The following is a 22,078-nucleotide window of genomic DNA, read 5'->3' as shown; positions in this document are numbered from 1 at the left end:
TACCCTCAGCCAGCACCAGAGTGCTTTTCAAGGGAGCTTGTCTGCCCTGTTAACCAGGTCTCAACTGCAAGTTAAGCCTCCCTGCATTCGATTGGGTGCGGTTAACCAGCAAGTCAAATAAAATACACTTCGTGGTAACTTGTGTGCTATGCTTAATTGATGCTACCCAGTTTTCCTACTAAACTGATTACCAATATCTTGTAATTATTTATCTATCGGCAACCCGCAGTCATCACTGGAGTGCATAATTAATTTAGACAACCAAATTTTAATTTGATTGGTGGAGGGTTATTTAAAAGGGTTATTGGTTTTTTGTTAGTTTATTTGTGAACTTGTTTTGGTTGGAAAAAAAGAGGAACCCGCAGTCATCCAGTGAATTATTGATGGACAGGTCGTCGTAACTATGATTGACAAATAGACCTTTGCACGTTAATTCAATTCAATTCAATTCAATTTTATTTGCCATATGTAACCAGTACAAGTACAATGGAATGCTTACTCCCCGTAGGGACACGTCAGCTATTTTTACAGCGCTGTGTTCAGAAAGTCAATTCTTTGGCATCCAGTGGCAGTGGGAGCACGATGTCCCTCACCCGCTCCGTCCTCCTCGTCACCGTGGCCTCCTCCTCACTGTTGCCGGCTCGGCTCCACGTGTGGTGGCCTGCTTCTCCCGTTCACCCTCTGGCCACCATGCCCGGCCCCCCTCCTCCCAGTCGGACTGCGAGTCGTCGTGGCTGCTGCTGCATCCCGATGCGCTGCGCTGCCTCCACCCGACTCGCCGAACACATCCTCCGGTCGCCGCGGCCTCCACCTCACCATCGCCGGCTCCACGGTCCGACAGTAACGAGACCTCTTTTTGCACGTTACCTTTGGAATTTGGATTTAAAATCATGCTCGCTGATAGGACCAGGGCCAATGCAAGGTTTTTTTGACATCTATTGTCAAATTACCTAAATCATAATCACAAAGGCACTGGAGAGGGTACAAAGAAATGTTACAAGGATGATACCAGAACTGCGAGGGTACACCTATCAGGAAAGGATGAACAGGCTGGCTCTCTTTTCTCTTGAAAAGAGAAGGCTGAGGGGTGACCTAATAGAGGTCTTTAAAATATGAAAGGCTTTGATAGAGTGGATACAGAGAGAGTGTTTCCACTTGTGGGGAAGAGCATAACTAGAGGCCATCAATATAAGATAGTCACCAAGAAATCCAATAGGGAATTCAGAAGAAACTTCTTTACCGAGAGAGTGGTGAGAATGTGGAACTCGCTACCACAGGGAGTGGCTGAAGCGAATAGTATAGATGCATTTAAGGGGAGGCTAGATAAGCATATGAGGGAGAAGGGAATAGAGGGTTATGCTGATAGATTTAGATGAGGAAAGACGGGAGGAGGCTCGAGTGGAGCATAAACGCTGGCATGGACTGGTTGGGCCGAATGGCCTGTTTCTGTGCCGTAAATCCTATGTAATAATCCTCTCATCTATCTGTTCCTCAACTGTGCAGGAGCAGGGCTTCCTTATGCTAAGGGTGACGAGTGACACGAGGAAACAGAGATAACAAATTTAGGAATGCAAGAACTGTGTCGACCCTTAAATCTTATGGGTAAGGCATGAAAAATTCAGTAACAGATGCATTGCTAGCGGGCAGGGTAATACTGATCTGGTTGGAAAATACACTGCAGTGTAGGTAGTAGGGACAAGTTTTAGATACATTCAGTCCATTATACGGTTTTGGAGAGTCCAACATGTAGATCTTGCAATCCACATAGCAACACAAAGGGGCAGAATGTAACCAGATCAAAAATTAGAGAAAGACCAAGCTTGTGTAAACATAAAAACATAGAACATCGAAGATAGGAGCAGGAGTAGGCCATTCGGCCCCTCGAGCCTGCTCCACCATTCAATGAGATCATGGCTGATCATCCAAATTCAGTACCCTGTCCCTGCCTTCTCCCCATATCCCTTGATCCCTTTAGCCTCAAGAAATATATCCAACTCTTTCTTGAATATATTTAATGAACTGGCCTCCACCGCCCTCTGTGGCAGAGAATTCCACAGGTTCACCACTCTCTGGGTGAAGAAATTCCTCCTCATTTCAGTCCTAAATGGCTTACCCCTTATCCTTAGACTATGACCCCTGGTTCTGGACTCCCCGGCCATCAGAAACATCCTTTCTGCATCTAGTCTGTCCAGACCTGACAGAATTTTATAGGTTTCGATGAGATCCCCTCTCAATCTTCTAAACTCCAGTGAGTATAAGCCCAATTGACACAATCTCTCCTCGTACGTCATTCCTGCCATCCCACGTATCAGCCTGGTGAATCTTCGCTGCACTCCCTCCATGGCAAGAACGTCCTTCCTCAGGTAAGCTGACCAAAACTGCACACAATACTCAAGGTGCGGTCTCACCAAGGCCCTGTACAACTTCAGCAAGACATCCTTGTTCTTGTACTCGAACCCTCTTGCTACGAAGGCCAACATACCATTTGCCTTCTTAACCGCCTGCTGCACCTGCATGCTCACCTTCAGCGACTGGTGCACAAGAACACCCAGGTCTCTTTGCACTTCCCCTTCTCCCAATCTATTGCCATTCAAATAATAATCTGCCTTCCTGTTTTTGCCACCAAAGTGGATAACCTCACATTTATCCACATTATAGTGCATTTGCCATGTTTCTGCCCAATCACCCAACCTGTCCAAATCGTACTGGAGTTTCATGACATCCTCCACACAGCATACCCTCCTACCCAGCTTTGTGTCAACTGCAAATTTGGAGATATTACATCCAATTCCCTCGTCCAGATCATTAATATATATATTGTGAACAGCTGGGGTCCTAGGACCGATCCTTGCGGTACCCCACTAGTCACGGCCTGCCACTTGGAAAATGACCCGTTTATTCCAACTCTTTGCTTTCTGTCCACCAACCAGTTCTCTATCCAAGTCAATACCTTGCCCCCAATCCCATGTGCCTTAATTTTACACGCTAACCTCTTATGCGGGACCTTATCGAAAGCCTTCTGAAAGTCCAAATACACCACATCCACTGGTTCTCCCTTATCTATTTTACCAGTTACATCCTCAAAAAATTCCAGTAGATTAGTCAAGCACGATTTACCTTTTGTAAATCCATGTTGACTTTGTCCGATCCTGTCACTGCTTTCCAAGTGCTCTGCTATTACATCTTTTATAATGGACTCTAGCATTTTCCCCACTACCGATGTCAGGCTTACCGGTCTATAATTCCCCGCTTTTTCTCTGCCACCTTTTTTGAATAGTGGGGTAACATTAGCTACCCTCCAATCCATGGGTACTGTTCCAGAGTCTATCGAGTTCTGGAAGATGACCAGCAATGCATCTACTATTTCTAGGGCCACTTCCTTAAGTACCCTGGGATGTAGATTATCAGGCCCTGGGGATTTATCGGCCTTCAGTCCCATCAATTTTCCTAACACCATTTCCCTACAAATACTGTTTTCTTTCAGTTCCACCCAATCATCAAACCCTATGTTCCGCAGTATTTCTGAGAGGTTATTTATGTCCTCCTTTGTGAAGACAGAACCAAAATATGTATTTAGTTGGTCTGCCATTTCTTTGCTCCCCATTATAAATTCCCCTGATTCTGACTGCAAGGAATGTTGTCAAATAAATATTATTCTTTAATTCTCTAACATTCTTCATCCTTTACAATAACATGGAAGAGGAAAGCCCTCGGGTCAGGATCCTACTGTCTTGCTGATGATCTGCAGTCAGTTTTTATGAACACACAAGAATGATGGACAGGAAAAGACCTACAGATCCATCCAGTTATGAGATCAGAACCAAGACTTGCCTGGCTCGGCTATTCACTGTTAAACTTAAGCCCATCCGTGGAGCCTCCCTTCTTGGTTGACTTGTATTGGACTAGTGTTTCATAGTTGCCAGCTGCTTTCAGTAGCTCACAGAAGGTATTATTCTTCGCGTGCAAGCCTTCATAGTGAGTACTGAGAGATTAATCAACCATTGGGCTATTACATCCAAGGCTGATCCTGTCCCCGTGTGTCTTCACACACACGTACATTGTCCAGATAGAGTCACTGGCCAGGGATCAGGAGCAAGAACCTTGGCCAATCTTTTATTTCCTTAGGTGCCCCCCCTTCTCCCATCCCAGAGAGCGCAATGGCCAATTATAGTGTCCCCACTGGATCAGCCAACAGTCCTATCATATTTCTAGACTTTAGTGCAAAAGTATATTTAGAGAAATTAGCCAATGGACTCGTACAGGACACCCACTCCCCAGCAGGGTCAAGACAAGATAAAGAGCAGCAAATTGGGGGGGGGGGGGGGGGGGGAAGGGGCGTGGAGAGAAAGAACACAAGTGAGCAACAGGCAAAAAGACAACCATATTTTGCTGGCAAAAGGTTACTTTGCTTACTTTACAAGTTGGTATTTTCCCCAAGAAACAAATGACTAGTTGTGATAAACAAACAGGTCAGTCACAATGAGTTATTCAGCATTTGACAATTAGACTTGCTGCCTGGGTAACTAACAGGAGGGACACTATTTGACAGTCTAGTACTAAAAACAATTTTGTTTTCTCCTAAAACTGCAAATGTAATGTTGTCACATTGCCAGAGTTGCAGATTCATGGAAATTAGTTTGAAAATGAAATGTGCTGCCTAAAAAGGGCAGTGGAAGCAGATTCAATAGTAAATTGGACATATACTTGAAAAGGTAAATTTTGCAGGGCTGTGGGCAGAGAGTAGGCACAGGCACGATGAGCCAAAGGACCTCCTTCTGTGCTGTATGATTCTACAAAATAGGACTCTTGCTCAGTTGAATTAATGTGAAATGAGAATTAGGGTTTAGTTTCAAGTTAGTGCAGTATCACCTTGTGTGGAGGTTAATATTTAGTGTTTGATTTCAGAATTGCACATTTCCAGTGTATGGGGGCAGAGTTACAGGACTGCTAGAGATTAGTGCAAGATTCAGTAGAATCAGAGGAAGGATTGTCACAGCAAGTGTTTGTTAAAAGGCAATTAATAATTTCTTTCATAAAGAATGAAAGTACTGACAGTAAAGCAGCATTAGTGAAAGTCATGACTGGGCCACACCAATGCCCTCTGCAACAGAGGGGAGTAAGGAAAGCTTCATGTATGCAGCACATCACAGTCTCACACTTGGGCTCTGTCCCAGTGCAGAGTAGAACAAATGTCAATTAATTCATCAGGGAAGGCATACAGTTGAAGAGCACCTATATTCAATTTTAATCAGCTCCCATTCTTCCGTATGGAGGCACAATCTTTAACTGGCAGCATTTGACTATTAAAACAGACTGCATGTATTTGAAACCTAGCAACACCAGTTACACAATGTAAAAAGAAAAAAGGCAACTGCTAGCTAGACCATTCTATGTATCAACAGCATTTGATGGATTTCTTGAATTTAATGCCTAGTGCTAAATTTCTCACCCTCACTTCTGCCTGCCCCCTAAAAGCAGATCCAGCCATCAGCTCATGGGCACTAGTCACCAATGCTCCACTTTATACAAAGTTGGCAAATACCAGAAGTGCTGAGATATCTTGTAAAAGTTCCCCCACCCCCACTGCATCTTGTGCTCCTGATTGAGAGACTGCCATTTCGTCTGGCTGGAGACAGCCCAGTCTCAGAGGGGAGATATCATTCCAGAGTAGCAGCACCAATATAAAAACCCAATTGTTCAACAGAGGTTCTGTTGAGCAGGTGCACAAGGTGGATAATAAGTGCATTTTTAAAACTGGATCCTGTACACAAAATATCACAAGTTTCTAAAATGGGCATCAATCCAACTATACCTTCCCCATCCCCTTGAAACAAGACTACTTCAGATCATTTGCTCAGGTGTGTAAAAAACAACAATTGGGAGTGAAATTGTTCCAGCAATTTAAGTACCAACAGGAAATCCAGCTTTATATTCCCATCAACTGATGGAAAATTGCACCCTCTAGTGTTTTAAAGCTTTACTGATGCCACTGGGAATGAAGAGTAAAAATTTACACTAATGTACAGTGCCACAAGATTCAAGAACAACCTTTGTCTAGCTGAAAAGCCATTTGGTACAAAATTCTGACGTGAACAAATTATGCAAGACACTTAAATTGCTTCGTCTGCTAGTTTAACCATGATGTTTGTTTTGATGCCCCTCCAGCAATGTGGCACCTTCTAAAAAGGTCTGAGGAACCAAATTCAGAGATTAAGTTCCACATTTTAAAAAGTCAAGTTAATTACTGTTGGCAAGTTATGACCGAGCAGTTGTTTCAATGGTTGAAAGCAACCATTTGGTTACAAGCCAAAGAGGGGGGTAGATTTAAAATTCCTTCCCATGTAATATTGCACAAAGAGTCAGAGAAAAGATTCACTTCACTCAGTTTAATAGAATTCTTCTGGTCTGCATAAATTCAACATTTTATTACAAGTTTAGATTTATAAACCATTTCTGCAAGTATACTGGATTTTGGAACAAACAGGTTAAACAATAAACATGACAAGTTAACATTTACATTGGAAGTCCCACCCTGGAGCCAAAGGTTAAAGTAGCCATCACACCAAGTCCCCAATTTGCAGGGACTAGCATTGGCAATTTAGGAGAGACAGTTTGATTTTTTTTTTTACTGCTATCTCCTAAAAGAATTGGCTTTGCCAAGATATGTCCAATCACATGGAGACAACACAAGTGTTCCCAACTCAAGGGCTCTCAACTGTCAGTGACTTTGGAATAATGATTGAACAAGTTGAGAAAGCACTTGGCAATTTGGGGGTGGGGGGTGGATGGAAGGGAAAGGGTCCAGAGTGTTGAAACTTGATTTAAAGTACAGGTCCATGTTGTATGAAGAATGTATACAAACAAGTAGTCAGTGTTATCTTGAAACCCTGTTGGGGTCCATTTTAGATGCAGTCCACACAAAAGGTGCACCAAGCAGCAATTATAAAATGTATTATATAGCTAGGGGCTTATGAAAAGTACATTTTTTGCACACATTAGGCTACAATGTATAAGACGACTTCAGAATTCACTATGTTGAACAGAACTCAAGACATGTGCATTTGTTGACAGTTCCAGCATAGAACTAGTCCACAGATCAAGGCCAATGCAAGGGCGATCACAGCTGCTGCAAGTAGGATGCCATCAGCTACATTTCCTGTAAACAGAGGTTTAAAGTTTAGTGAGACTGACACTTCATACCAATGGTTACATGAACTATCCTCCCCATTCTACTGCTACAGTTCCAGGTGGCTTATACCAATAACCTTAATCTCACCCCATTAATACACCAGTGCCCAATGAATGTTTTGAAACAGGTTCTCCACTACACCCCAACCCACAATAGCCTCAAAATCCCATTGGATATCAATGCCTCCTTCAGAATTGGAGAATTCCCAATATGGTTAATACATCTTTCCAAGGTTCTGATTAACAGTTCACCACACACTTCTCAATCAGGTTAGGTGCACCAGATTTAGACCAGCAACTCTAGAAAGCACAACTGCTAGTTCCTTGTAACCCATGCTCTTCAATCTGAAGCCAGATATCATGACAAGGAATGTCATGTTGACTTGCATCAAATTATCCTGTAGCAAAGGCATTAAGCCAACACTGCAATACCATAATCTAGCATGATCCATTTGGTCTACCAAATTTACTATAGTCATGAGGCAAATCCAGTTAGGAGCACAGCAGAATACCAAGTGTTACCTTCATTCTGGGCTTTGCCAAGTGAAGCACTTGGTACCCATTTGCCTATTGTCCAAAGGGGTGTCATTTAACCTGGCTAACAAAAGTAAATGAAATACAAGTAACATTTCCCTAGTGCCAAAGATTGGTTTGTACCTTTTGATAAAGTCCCACATAGGAGACTGGTCAGGAAGGTAAGAGCCCATGGGATCCAGGGTGCCTTGGCACATTGGATCCAAAACTGGCTTAGTGGCAGGTGGTGATGGTGGAAGGTTGTTTGTGACTGAAAGCTTGTGTCCAGTGGGGTACCGCAGGGATCGGTGCTGGGTCCATTGCTGTTTGTGGTCTACATTAATGATTTGGATGTGAATGTAAAAAGGTATGATTAGTAAGTTCGCAGACGACATGAAAATTGGTGGGGTGGTAAATAGCGAGGCGGGAAGCCTCAGGCTACAGGACGATATAGATGGGTTGGTCAGATGGGTGGAACATTAGCAAATGGAATTTAACCCTGGAAAGTGTGAGGTGATGCATTTTGGGCAGACTAACAAGGCAAGGGAATACACAATAAATGGTAAGACCCTAGGAAAGAAAGACAGAGGATCAGAGGGACCTTGGTGTGCATGTACATAGATCCCTGAAGGCAGCAGGACAGGTGGATAAGGTGGTTAAAAAGGCATATGGGATACTTGCCTTCATTAGCAGAGGCAGAGATCATAAGAGCAGGGAGGTTATGATGGAGCTGTACAAAACACTGGTAAGGCCACAGCTTGAGTAGTGTGTGCAGTTCTGGTCGCCACACTATAGGAAGGATGTGATTGCTTTGGAGAGGGTGCAGAGGAGATTTACCAGGATGTTACTTGGGCTGGAGCGCTTCAGCTATGAAGAAAGACTGGGGTTGTGTTCCTTGGAGCGGAGAAGGCTGAGGGGGGGTACCTGATTGAGGTATACAAAATTATGAGGGGCATAGAAAAGAACTTTTCCCCTTAGTAGAGGGGTCAATAGCAAGGGGGCATAGATTCAAGGCAAGGGGCAGGAGGTTTAGAGGGGATTTGAGGAAAAACTTTTTCACCCAGAGGGTGGTTGGAATCTGGAACTCTCTGCCTGAAAAGGGTGGTCGAGGCAGGAACCCTCAACATTCAAGAAGCATTTGGATAAGCACTTGAGACGCCATAGCATACAAGGCTACGGACCAAATGCTGGAAAATGGGATTAGATTAGACAGGGCTTGATGGCCCGTGTGGACACGATGGGCTGAAGGGCCTCTTTCTGTGCTGTATAACTATGATTTAGAGCAGGAGTTAACTTAATGTTCAATTTATTCCACATTTGTTAGAGAACCGGAAGCAGTTTGGGGGGCACTGCAGTGACTACACCCATTGTCACACTGGAAGGCATTTTGCAAGGACTGGCATTTCCACTATAAAAGAAATGGAAGGGAGCTGTAGTGGAGTACTTACAAGGAGCAGGAAACAATGCTGTGGTAGAATGAGAGCACAAGGGCCTGAATGGCAATATCCCAGATTAGCTAATAAAATAGTTAGGGCAGATTTTGCAAAACTAGACATGATTATTCAATTTGCAACAAAAGGTCTGCAGGGCCTGTTCACCCAATTTTACAAGTGAGAGCTTCAAAAAGCAGTTATCTGCCAGTTCAGTCTTCACATTACAAAGGATTATATTGCAGACATGTGTTTAGGAATAGGCATGCAATACACTTCATACCATTTGCCTGGGAAGACTCAGCAACACTATCTTCAAGAGAGAAAATTATTGGCTTCTTCAGTGTTACCAGTCCTTGGTGTTGGGCTTCAATTGAAGAGAGAAAGCCTGAATTTCTGGAGATTCCTGGCAAAAGGAGAAAGTGTTAGTGATATTATACATTAGTCAGTCAGTCATCTACAACCCACTTGAAGCCTGAAATTTGCAATCATTTAAGCCTTCTAGTCAGTTGGTTTTCTAGTGTGAGCAAACAATGAGACTCATTGGCAGCCTGCTATTGTATTTCAGCTTCACAGGTGTGGAACACTGCTGAAAGATTCCTGCAGACTGCAGTGCAGGTTCATGCAGCTCAAATTTTGGGAAAGTTGCATGAGAGAATCAAGGCAGCAAATGAGATGGAGAATCAGATTTAATACACAATTATTGGCCTTCCTACAATAGCTGTAGAAAAATCATCATGGCTGAAAGATGGGCAGCATGAAATATTTGAAGTCTCAGGTGCTTCTTACTTTTTCCAGCATCACAAGTTGTGCTACACTTTTCCATTTCAGACAGAAGGCACACAGCTGCACTACAATGAAAGTAGACCTACAAGAGAGAGAAAAGTTAGTCTTGAGCAAGTCAGTAAGAACATAAGAAATAAGAGCAGGAGTAGATCACACAGCCACTCAAGCCTGCTCTGCTATTCAATAAGACCATGCCTGATCTTAAGGTTTTAATACAAGTGTATAAAAAGGTCTAACCTCTCCAGTCAAGAGGACTTCAACTTTTCGGCCCCAAAACCGAAAGGTCTTCACTTCAAACCGTTTGTGATGTGTTGGAAACTGCAAGCTGGAAGTGGCATCAACTGCATGCAACTGGGTTAAGTAGTTGTCCTTATAATATGGGCACCTAGGACAAAAAACCACAAAGGCTTTGTTGTGAAGGTGTTCATCCTGGAGGGTTCAGAATGCTTACTTGCCTTCCAGTTTAGCACCTGTGAAAATCATTCTTACTACTGGAGGGGCAAGTACAAAAGGAGATGAGAAATAAAAAAGTTCCTTTCACATCAAGTCAGTACTTTTGAAATTTAGTCATACTTAACATGGGGAAACAGCCAATTTGCACACAGCAAAGGTCTCCCAAAAAAAAATCAATGAGGCAAGATAAGAGACCAAACCATCTACAAGATGCACTGCAGCAACTTCCCAAGGCTTCTTCGGCAGCACCTCCCAAACCCACAACCTCTACCACCTAGAAGGACAAGGGCAGCAGGCGCATGGGAACACCACCACCTCCAAGTTTCACACCATCCTGATTTGGAAATATATCGCTGATCCTGCATAGTCACTGGGTCAAAATCCTAGAACTCCCTACCTAACAGCACTGTGGGAGTACCTTCACCACACGGACTGCAGCGGTTCACCAGCACCGAGGGCAACTAGGGATGGGCAATAAATGCTGGCCTTGCCAGTGATGCCCACATCCCATAAGTGAATAAAAAGATTAGTGTTGCTGCTCGAGAGATAAATGTTGGCCAAGACAAAGAACTCCCTGCTCTCGGAATGGTGCCAAGAAATCTTCCCACACCCAAGAGGGTAGATGGGTCTCAGTACATCTATCTGAAACATTAGCGTGCAACACTTAGTTCTGCACTGATGTCAGCTTAAATCACACGCTTAGGTCTTGGTATCTTGCCTCTGGGCAAGTCCCAAGTCTGACAGTAGGGAATACTATAAACTCCCAGGAGGGGGGGGGGTGGAGGGGGGAGGGGGGAGGGGGAAGGGAAGAAGGGGATCTTAAAGCTAAAAAAGTGAACTGGATCTTGGTCTTAAATACTCAATAGCTTCAAGTTTTAGTTGCAAGATTCAGACATTCTAAATAATTAGTATTGCACAACTATAGCAACCCTTGTAATGAAGGGGAAATTAAGAAAAAACAAAGCAAGTTTCAATGCTATAGTCACATTCGAGCCATGAACCTGGCTACAAAAGCAAATATTGAATTATCTATTGGGAAATAAATTCTGCCTTGGCCACAAGCCTCAGCTGAAGGGGTTTTAATACAAGTATAAGAAAAGGGAAGTGTGGAAGTATACTTGCCCTTTCACAAGAATGCTCCACTGTATGCCATGATGAGGGTCTGGTGTTTGGGTTGCCCAGCAGTCATTCAGCACTAGTGCAATGTTGGCATCCACACGGTGGAGAAGGCGTACTTCTGCATACACTGGCTCCCTAAGAAATTTTACTATTGGGTAGTCTTCATCAGCATACCAAGTACTGTATGATTCCTCTGTGGAAATAAACTAGATCAGCAAAATGTACAGGCCTAGTATTCTTCCAACTCACATTCAAAGTTTGTATTACCTTTTGCAATCCTCATTTCCATTTGGAGGACACCATCCTGCACGACAAAAGGCAGAGGCGAAGGAGTGTTCACCACCAGCGTCAAAGGGATCTTCCTACTGCCAGTTAAATGGCATGTCACGTGCAACCTATAAGCAATAGCATTAAAGGCTTTTCTCCTGTAGAAAGCATCAGCAAAACTACCAGAAATGGGTGAGCCAAAAAATAGTGCCAATCATAGGTGTAATACAGACCTCCCAAGCTTAACATGAAAAGTGATATGAATCAAGCTTTGCATCAGGGTGGAGGTTAGTTGGGGGGGGGGGGGGGGGGGTAGGAGAACTGGTGCAAGAAAAAAAAGCCAGGGGTAGCTTACTAATGGGCCAGGTTTAATCTCACCCCCTGCCTATTTCACTCTCTCCATTACCACAGAAGAAACTGATTTAAACTAGAGCCCAATTAAGGAAGGGCTGGACAACTTTACCAATGTGACAAAGTATATTACATGAGAATGATGTTTTAAGTTAGAATGCTGATAAACATGTGGAATACCCAAGGCGGCAGTGGTGGTCAGTCTCAGTGCAATTATACATTTACATAAAACAGACAAGTCCATTGAGGGGAGCATCAGATAAAGCAAGGGAAGAACTCCAGTGACCTTTGGCACCAGCCTGATGGATGAAAGACTGTTTCCATTATTGCATTGCAGTCCCATGTTCTCAAGTAATTGGGACACAAGGTTTTGGTGAGGAAGGTAGTGCAGGTATGGCTTGGGATTCCATATGGGCAGTCTCCTGAAGCTTTGTAGAGAAAAAAAAAAGGGGGGGGAAGGACAACGTGTCCAAGGTATTTTGGGGCTTGAGGTTGGCCATAGGCTCTTTCTCCTCTTGGATACTGAGCACATTGATGGGTCTGGTCTTGCCAACCTTTTCAGTTTTAACCTCCCATGATCTCAGTAGCTGCCACAAGTGCAATTTGTTAATTGGAAAGTTAGTTAGAAAGCTTGGCTTGGTCCATTGCAATAGTTGCCACCATGACCCAGTGCAGGATTCAGAAGCTTACTTGAAAGTACTGTCTCTGGTTATAGAGCCACGAGGTCCTTTGCGGATGTTCCTTTTTGCCATTACATCCACTCCATAAGTGATGTTTACTCCATCAATCTATATTAAAAAATAACACAACTTGAGAGTTTGAGGAGTTTGTGAGCTCCCACTCACTGCAAAAACACCAAACAAAAATAACTTACCGTTAGAGTAGTCCCACATGAACTTAAAGGAAATCTGAAGACAACAATTTCAGCCGTCCTGGCTACAGGGACACATTCGGAACTCTCATTATTCACCAAGGAGACAGAGTCAAGATTGAGTGGGGGGATTGTTGCCACCCTGGGGACTACAATGGTAAATAGCCCATTGCTTGTGCAGTCAATATAAGCTGGGGGAAGAAAAAGGGTCATATGCAATTAGCAAACTTTGTTTGCCACAAAAAAGGTTTACTACAGCACTTATCTGAAGGGACCAGTTGTCTAGCATTGGATTTAAATTAGAACTTGCAAATTATATTAAATTGGAGAAGCAAGAAACATCAAATTTAGACTACTTTACAACAGGCCTCAAAAGCTTTCTGCATGCACGTCAGCCAATTACAAAGCTGCCACAGACTTGTGCCAACAGCACTTGAAAGTTGCCACTTGGTAGTAAAGAACAAGGCTGACATATGTACAAGCACCAACATATTACTGAAGTCAGATATGGGACAAATTGTATGTTAGTAAGGCTCTCCCATTCATAGCCTTTTCCATAACATGAATTTAAATAAAACCAACCAGTTTTTCCATAAAAGCAAGGGGTCTGCACATTGACTGGATCATAGCAGCATCCTTTGGCACCACATGCCAGCTCACCAAGTGTGGCATTTCCACATGTGACATGGTCCTTGCCACCAACATCACAAACTTTGGCTTTGTCTGTAACAGGTAGAGGTTACAATGATTCTTTAAATTGCAGTTCACCACTTGGTATTCAAAGAAGTCAACACAAGACACCTAGGGTTGCATTCCAATCAGGTGCACATCCAGAAATTACTGCCCATTAAAGATTTATTAATCCAAAGTCAACATCTATTCAATTTTGCAAGATCATAATCATGTTTGCAATGTCCTATCTTGTACATAAACATAGGTAATTTACTAGTACTTTAAGCAACAAACTTCAGATGCAAAACACAGGATTACCCACACTACATATTTATTGATCAGGTTTTACATTAAAGCAAATCACTTTTGTTCTACCATTTAAAAAATAATTATTTCCACTAACTTGATTGAGTTGTTTGATAAGGTAAGAGGGTGGATGAGGGCAGAGCAGTTGATGTATATGGACTTCAACAAGGTGTTTGATAAAGTACCACATACTAGGCTAGTTAGCAAAATGGAAGCCCATGGGATATAAAATTGGTTAAGGGGTAGAAACTAGTTGTGGTGAATGGCAGTTTCCCCAGACTGGAGGTATACCGTGGCATTCTAAAGTTCCGTACTTGGACCACTGCTGCTTTTGATGGTCTTGTGGGTAAAGGGCACAATTTTGATACTTGCAGATTACACAACTTGGAAGTGTAATAAACAGCGAGGAAGATAGCAAGACTTCAAGACAGACTTGTGGAATGGGCAGACACATGCAAATGAAATTTAATGCAAAGAGACCACACACTAAAAACCATGGGAAATCTTTGAAGGCAGCAGGACAAGTTAACAAAGCAGTTTATAAAGTATATTGGACCCTGGGCTTTATAAAGAGGCATAGAGCACAAAAGCCAGGAAGTTATGCTAAACCTATATAAAACACTAGTTCAGCCCCAGCTAGAGTATTGTCCATTTCTAGGCACACTATAGGAAATGTGAAGGCTTGAGGGTACAGAAAAGAGTTACTACAATGGTTCCAGGGATGAGGGACTACAGTTATAAGGACAGAATGGAGAAGCTGAGGGTTGCTCTCTTTGGAGCAGAGATGGCAAAGGAGATTTGGCAGGTGTTTAAAATCATGAAGGGTTTAGATAGTACTGTTTCCAATGGCTGAAGAGTTGATAACAAGGGGGCAGCACAGAAGGTGATTGGCAAGAGAACTAGAGGTGACATGAGGAAACGTTCTCTTTAAAAAATGGTTAGGATTTGGAATGCACTGCCCAATAGGACTGGTCGATATAGATTCAATACTAGCCTTCAAAAAGGGAATGGGCTAGATACTTGAAGCAGGGGAGTGGGAACTAACTGGATTGCTAAGAGCCAACAGACTCAATGGGCTGAATGGCCTCCTGTGCTGTACTATGAACACTAGACACTAAGACACAACACAAACTAACATCTTTAAAACTAGTTGGCCTTTCTGGAGAATGATTCTCCACCTGCATTTCTACAAGCAGTCAGACTGGGACCTGCATGGGAAAAATAGCACTCTTACTGCACTAGGAAATTCCAGGGTATTTTCCAGCCTTACTTTAAAAGCACTTGGGTGCATAAGCATGCAAGAATTAGATGCTGGCAAATATTTCTTCCCAGGTGGAGAGATTTGAAGGATTATACTACCTGGAGCATTAAATTGCATTTCAAAGCCAACCTTCACCGGTCACCAATACAAGTTCCACCACTATTAGTGGTGCAAGAGGAAACATCAAGTAGCTTTTACACTTCAAGCCTTCTGGCCTAGCCCTACTAGCAAACTGGCACCAGCTTAGTTGTTGACATGCATATATCATACCTCCATTAAGACTATGATCCACTGGAATGATTACTGGTGTTGCATTAACTGGCCTCAGTCCTGCTGGGATAGAGGCTGGTGTTGCATTAACTGGCTTCAATCCTGCTGGTGTTGCATTAACTGGCTTCAGTCCTGCTGGGATGGTTACTGGTGTTGCATTAACTGGCTTCAATCTGGCTGGGATGGTTACTGGTGTTGCATTAACTGGCTTCAGTCCTGCTGGTGTTGCATTAACTGGCTTCAGTCCTGCTGGGATGGTTACTGGCGTTGCATTAACTGGCTTCAATCCTGCTGGGATGGTTACTGGTGTTGCATTAACTGGCTTCAGTCCTGCTGGGATGGTTACTGGTGTTGCATTAACTGGCTTCAATCTGGCTGGGATGGTTACTGGTGTTGCATTAACTGGCTTCAATCCTGCTGGTGTTGCATTAACTGGCTTCAATCCTGCTGGGATGGTTACTGGTGTTGCATTAACTGGCTTCAGTCCTGCTGGTGTTGCATTAACTGGCTTCAGTCCTGCTGGGATGGTTACTGGTGTTGCATTAACTGGCTTCAATCCTGCTGGGATGGTTACTGGTGTTGCATTAACTGGCTTCAGTCCTGCTGGGATGGTTACTGGTGTTGCATTAACTGGCTTCAATCTGGCTGGGATGGTTACTGGTGTTGCATTAACTGGCTTCAATCCTGCTGGTGTTGCATTAACTGGCTTCAATCCTGCTGGGATGGTTACTGGTGTTGCATTAACTGGCTTCAGTCCAGCTGGGATGGTTACTGGTGTTGCATTAACTGGCTTCAATCCTGCTGGGATGGTTACTGGTGTTGCATTAACTGGCTTCAATCCTGCTGGTGTTGCATTAACTGGCTTCAATCCTGCTGGGATGGTTACTGGTGTTGCATTAACTGGCTTCAGTCCTGCTGGGATGGTTACTGGTGTTGCATTAACTGGCTTCAATCCTGCTGGGATGGTTACTGGTGTTGCATTAACTGGCTTCAGTCCTGCTGGGATGGTTACTGGTGTTGCATTAACTGGCTTCAATCTGGCTGGGATGGTTACTGGTGTTGCATTAACTGGCTTCAATCCTGCTGGTGTTGCATTAACTGGCTTCAATCCTGCTGGGATGGTTACTGGTGTTGCATTAACTGGCTTCAGTCCAGCTGGGATGGTTACTGGTGTTGCATTAACTGGCTTCAATCCTGCTGGGATGGTTACTGGTGTTGCATTAACTGGCTTCAATCTGGCTGGGATGGTTACTGGTGTTGCATTAACTGGCTTCAATCCTGCTGGTGTTGCATTAACTGGCTTCAATCCTGCTGGGATGGTTACTGGTGTTGCATTAACTGGCTTCAATCTGGCTGGGATGGTTACTGGTGTTGCATTAACTGGCTTCAGTCCTGCTGGTGTTGCATTCATTGGCTTCAATCCAGCTGGGATGGTTACCGGTGTTGCATTCACTGGCTTTTGGTCCAAGGGAGTGTATCCTACTGTGGGGCCCACCATTGTTGAAGAGTCATCTGTTGAAATTAAACAGACTGTTACAAAAAGGAGCAAGAGTAGATTTAGAAAACAGCAATATAGCAGAAACATGGGTGGGGAAAGAGAAGACATGTGGGTGCAAGGCTTTCAAATGCACATGGAATTTAAAGGGCAGAGCTCGAGGAGGGCATTTCTGAACTAGAGATTTATTGGCAGAGGAAAGGAGTACCAGCACTTACATGCAACAAGGACTTTCCAAAGCACCCTACAATTAGTGGGTTTATTTTGTAGTCACTTGTGCACATCTTGACAGCCAAGTTGCACACAGTAAGGTCAAACAGTAACTGAATAACTAAATATTTATGGTCTTACTGAATTGCAGAATGCTGGCCAGAAGATCTGGAGAACTGAATGCCTTTTAAGTAGGGCCACAGGGTCTTGTACAGTCAAGACCGCCTCATTTAATATCACATTAGACTATCAGCACCTCCAACAGTGCAGTACAGATTGCATACTGGAGTCCATATTGGGGAAATGACAAATCAGATCCATTAAAAAACCACGCATTACCAACTGGGTAAGCAGCAACTGATCCAGGACACAAATCTTCAAAATCAATAGGATTTGACCACTGCAGGGCAGCAGATTGCTCAACTTACTGTACTGAGGAAAGTGGCTTTTGTTGCAAATTAAATAAAACACCAAGTGTTTAAGACATACCAGTCACTTGAGCCGACGGCAGTGTACAGTTTACAGGAATGCGCTCTATAACAATGATCCTTTTAGATGCATCAATTCCATCAATTCTCAACTCCATGCTTACTGTTGTATTCTAGAGGGGAGGAACAGCAATAGCATTCAATAAATTGATAGCAAGCAAGCTTAATACAATAGAACATTCCACCAAGATACAGCAGCAAAAAAAATTACACCAATCCAGCAGAGGAATATTTCTACCCATCGCCAACCCATGCAAGGAGAGTTAAGTGACAATTAGCAATATTATTGACAGAAACAAAGTCTACACTTACCATTAAATGAACATAGCATCCATTGTATGGAGTACTGAAAAGCAGTGACCCATCCAACTGTGGAATAGTTGTAAATTTACAGCTGCTGGGCAATGAACGCAAATCTCTTGGTATACCATAGTTATCTGTTAAACAAAAAGCAGTTTAGTGTATGGTCACTTACAGCCACTGCAACAGCAAGGGTGGGGGCAGGGAGAGAAGAAACCCAAGTGTTATCAAAACACTCAATTTAGATATTAACAGCACATAATTAACCACCCAGTAGAAATAGCTACAAGAGCAAGACACGTCAGCCCATCTCCCAACTCTGATCTTGTGGCAAGTAGTTTCTACACCAAGCACACATGGCCTATGAACCAATTATACAGGGAACTGGTGAGGTGGCTGGGATAGTGTACCCCACCATTATCCACCCATCCTTGTACCATTGATCTATACTGCATAATAGTACAGGCTGCCCACCAACTGCAAAAATAGACAATATTTTAGGCTAAAGCTAAAAAGTTATCCATTGCAGAAGCCAAAGTAATACCACCCTTAACTTCCACGTATCTTTAAAGTGGTCATCAAAACAACAATTCTCAAATCAACTAGTGTATGCCTTTAATTGATCCATAAAGATGGCAGAGTTGACCCAGTGTCATCAACAGAGAAACAAATTTGCTCAGACCCTAAAGGATGCACATCCAATTAAAGAACTGAAACAAAGTTAGATTCAAACAAACAAAAAAAGGAAACTGAAAGCTAGTCAGTGGGTGTCTCAGACACTATTCCCATGACTTGGTCATGGAAGGCCTCAAACACATCACATGTTCCCTCTTCAGGAGGGACCCAAGCAAGGACAAGACTGTGGGCAAGGCAGGCAGGCAGAGCAACCCTCCTAGCTGAATACCTACAACACCAGCACAGCTGAGGGAATTAGAGACATGGTGTAATGTCACACTTGCATATTCCAACCTAGCACAAGTTGGCCACATTTGTCTGTACACCACCACTTCAAAAGCAATCCAGTCACAAGTGCTTTGGCACATTCAGGCAACACAATAAAGGCACTATATAAAGTGTTTGTCCTTTAAATAAGCTCTAGGTATAGAATGTTTGATTTTTTAATATAAAAAAAAGGGGCGAGGAGATGCTCACATCCACATTGATCAGATAAAGCCAACACCTGCATTACTCAACTGGTTTCAGTGGTAGAGCGAATGACATTTCCAATGGCTTATATTCTTCAATACCCATCAGACAGACAGATCTGTCCTTCAGGAGAATCCAATTTGGTCAGGTATACATCAAGAACTAAAGGGATATTGAATCTCCTAGCCAGAGAACCTTTATATAAACCTGCAATTTTATTGCTTCAGACAAAAATGCTATATTTATAGAAAAACCCATTCCCCCCCATAAAGGTAACATTTAAAATTGCCATATTTAGCCTAGCTAAGACTTGAGAGAGAGAGAGAGAGAGAGAGAGAGAGAGAATAGAAATCACAATAGGACATCAGGTTAGCAAGTTCCATTTTATATCGTGCCTCTGGTATAATTCTCAGTGTCCCGGCCAATATTTATCCCTCAACTGTCACAAAAAAACATCTGGTCTTTTATCCCATGATTTGAGAGGCTTCACTGTGCTTAAATTGGCTGCCACATTCCCTTACGTTAAGTGACCACTCAAAATTACGTTGTGAAAGGCACTACATAAAAAAGTTATTTTTCTTTCTATAGGCCAACGTTTGAAGTCACTTCATAGGCAAAAACCCCATCAAAGGAAGGTGACCAAAAGTATGCTCAAAGTAGATTGAGGCTTTCGAACATTGGGCAAGTACACCAAATTTATGGCAAGAATGAGGGGCCAAAACAGTTGACGGTCAAGCCAGCAGAGGAACTGGAGAGAGATAGAAAGCTTTGCTCCAACGAGGAATATCACTGACTGATAGCTTGACTATAGCAAGCAGCATGGGCAGCTATTTGGAAGATATTCTATTGGTGTGATCCCTACTCTAGAATTGGACCACCATCTGTGAAGAGGTTTTACAAGAGATTCCGTGTTAAGTTACCATCCTGGAAAGGAGTGACTTTTCCCCCTCACTGAGATAAAACCTCTCCCGATGTAGATTCAACATCCTTGTTCAAAGGGAACGGAAACAGGTATAGTTGGAGGGAAATACAACTGAAGTTTGGTTAGGTTTGGTTGCAAGTAACTTAGACTACTTGGAGCAAGAGGAATAGAGATTGCGCCAACCCGCCCTTATTATTTGAACCTTTCACGGCTCATGACTTACCCACGATTGAAAGCCGAATGAACATCCCCTGAAACGAATCATTGCGAATTCGCACCACGACCCCCAGCGGCGAGCAAGTAATCTCCTCGGGATAGTCAAAGTATTGCACCGATACAGGGCTTCGAAATCGGGGTGATGAGCCCAAAGCCCGCACCCTTAAGCAGCTACCCCAGAGAAACAAAAATATCATCAAGAACCCCATCTCGAACTACTAGTGTACCCTCAGCCAGCACCAGAGTGCTTTTCAAGGGAGCTTGTCTGCCCTGTTAACCAGGTCTCAACTGCAAGTTAAGCCTCCCTGCATTCGATTGGGTGCGGTTAACCAGCAAGCCAAATAAAATACACTTCGTGGTAACTTGTGTGCTATGCTTAATTGATGCTACCCAGTTTTCCTACTAAACTGATTACCAATATCTTGTAATTATTTATCTATCGGAAACCCGCAGTCATCTTTTAATTTGATTGGTGAAGGGTTATTTAAAAGGGTTATTGGTTTTTTGTTAGTTTATTTGTGAACTTGTTTTGGTTGTACAAAAAGAGGAACCCGCAGTCTGGCCCTAGAGATGGAGCACGCGGTGTCTGCCGGCGCGCTCGAGCTTTTTCGTGACCGGTGGGCGCCGCGGGGACTGGAGTGCATAATTAATTTAGACAACCAAATTTTAATTTGATTGGTGAAGGGTTATTTAAAAGGGTTATTGTTTTTTTTGTTAGTTTATTTGTGAACTTGTTTTGGTTGGAAAAAAAGAGGAACCCGCAGTCTGGCCCTAGAGATGGAGCACGCGGTGTCCGCCGGCGCGCTCGAGCTTTTTCGTGATCGGTGGGCGCCGCGGGGACTGGAGTGCATAATTAGTTTAAACAACCAAATTTTAATTTGATTGGTTAAGGTTTATTTAAAGGGTTATTGGATTTTAGTTACAGTTTATTTGTTAACTTGTTTTGGTTGCACGCAAAGAGGAACCCGCAGTCATCCAGTGAATTATTGATGGACAGGTCGTCATAACTATGATTGACAAATAGACCTTTGCACGTTAATTCAATTCAATTCAATTTTATTTGCCATATGTAACCAGTACAAGTACAATGGAATGCTTACTCCCCGTGGGGACACGTCAGCTATTTTTACAGCGCCGTGTTCAGAAAGTCAATTCTTTGGCATCCAGTGGCAGTGGGAGCACGATGTCCCTCAGCCGCTCCGTCCTCCTCATCACCGCGGCCTCCTCCTCACTGTTGCCGGCTCGACTCCACGTGTGGTGGCCTGCTTCTCCCGCTCACCCTCTGGCCACCAGGCCCGGCCCCCCTCCTCCCAGTCGGACTGCGAGTCGTCGTGGCTGCTGCTGCATCCCGATGCGCTGCGCTGCCTCCGCCCGACTTGCTGAACACATCCTCCGGTCGCCGCGGCCTCCACCTCACCATCGCCGGCTCCACGGTCCGACGGTAACGAGACCTCTTTTTGCACGTTACCTTTGGAATTTGGATTTTAAATCACGCTCGCTGATAGGACCAGGGCCAATGCAAGGTTTTTTTGACATCTATTGTCAAATTATCTAAATCATAATCACAAAGGCACTGGAGAGGGTACAAAGAAATGTTACAAGGATGATACCAGAACTGCGAGGGTATACCTATCAGGAAAGGATGAACAGGCTGAAAAGAGAAGGCTGAGGGGTGACCTAATAGAGGTCTTTAAAATATGAAAGGGTTTGATAGAGTGGATACAGAGAGAGTGTTTCCACTTGTGGGGAAGAGCAAAACAATATAAGATAGTCACCAAGAAATCCAATAGGGAATTCAGAAGAAACTTCTTTAC

The 22,078-nt window shown here is 43.4% G+C and overlaps 1 protein-coding gene across 2 annotated transcripts; it reads right to left on the bottom strand.

Annotated features, from left to right (window-relative positions):
* Positions 1–6,611: 6,611 nt before the first annotated feature.
* LOC147102432 (uncharacterized) lies at positions 6,612–20,507 on the bottom strand. 2 transcript variants are annotated; one of them, XM_085964868.1, is made up of 13 exons: positions 20,272–20,506; positions 17,993–18,117; positions 17,682–17,793; positions 15,488–16,999; positions 13,561–13,701; positions 12,982–13,169; positions 12,798–12,895; positions 11,757–11,884; positions 11,493–11,682; positions 10,155–10,302; positions 9,921–9,999; positions 9,415–9,537; positions 6,612–7,156 (listed from the first exon to the last, which is right to left on the bottom strand). In XM_085964868.1, the coding sequence occupies exons 1-13, from the start codon at positions 20,471–20,473 to the stop codon at positions 7,047–7,049; spliced, it is 3,156 nt and encodes a 1,051-aa protein (XP_085820994.1). In that variant the 5' UTR covers positions 20,474–20,506; the 3' UTR covers positions 6,612–7,046. The 2 variants fall into 2 exon arrangements, with proteins under 2 accessions (XP_085820994.1, XP_085820995.1); XM_085964869.1 differs by lacking the exon at positions 13,561–13,701 and having other exon boundaries at positions 20,272–20,507.
* Between the last annotated feature and the right edge of the window lie 1,571 nt (positions 20,508–22,078).

Source organism: Somniosus microcephalus, chromosome 22, assembly GCF_052327205.1.
Source record: "Somniosus microcephalus isolate GS21.2 chromosome 22, FLI_Smic_1.0, whole genome shotgun sequence".
In the NCBI taxonomy this organism is placed as follows: domain Eukaryota; kingdom Metazoa; phylum Chordata; class Chondrichthyes; order Squaliformes; family Somniosidae; genus Somniosus; species Somniosus microcephalus.
This window is presented reverse-complemented; position numbering and strand designations above follow the sequence as displayed.

Excerpts from the sequence above, each read along its gene's own strand:
- LOC147102432 (XM_085964868.1), bottom strand. The coding sequence starts at position 20,473 with ATGGGGTTCTTGATGATATTTTTGTTTCTCTGGGGTAGCTGCTTAAGG. Across the intron at positions 17,794-17,992 it reads GATGCTATGTTCATTTAATG|AATACAACAGTAAGCATGGA; the intron begins GTAAGTGTAGAC and ends CCTCCCCTCTAG. Across the intron at positions 17,000-17,681 it reads GCCGTCGGCTCAAGTGACTG|ATGACTCTTCAACAATGGTG; the intron begins GTATGTCTTAAA and ends TAATTTCAACAG.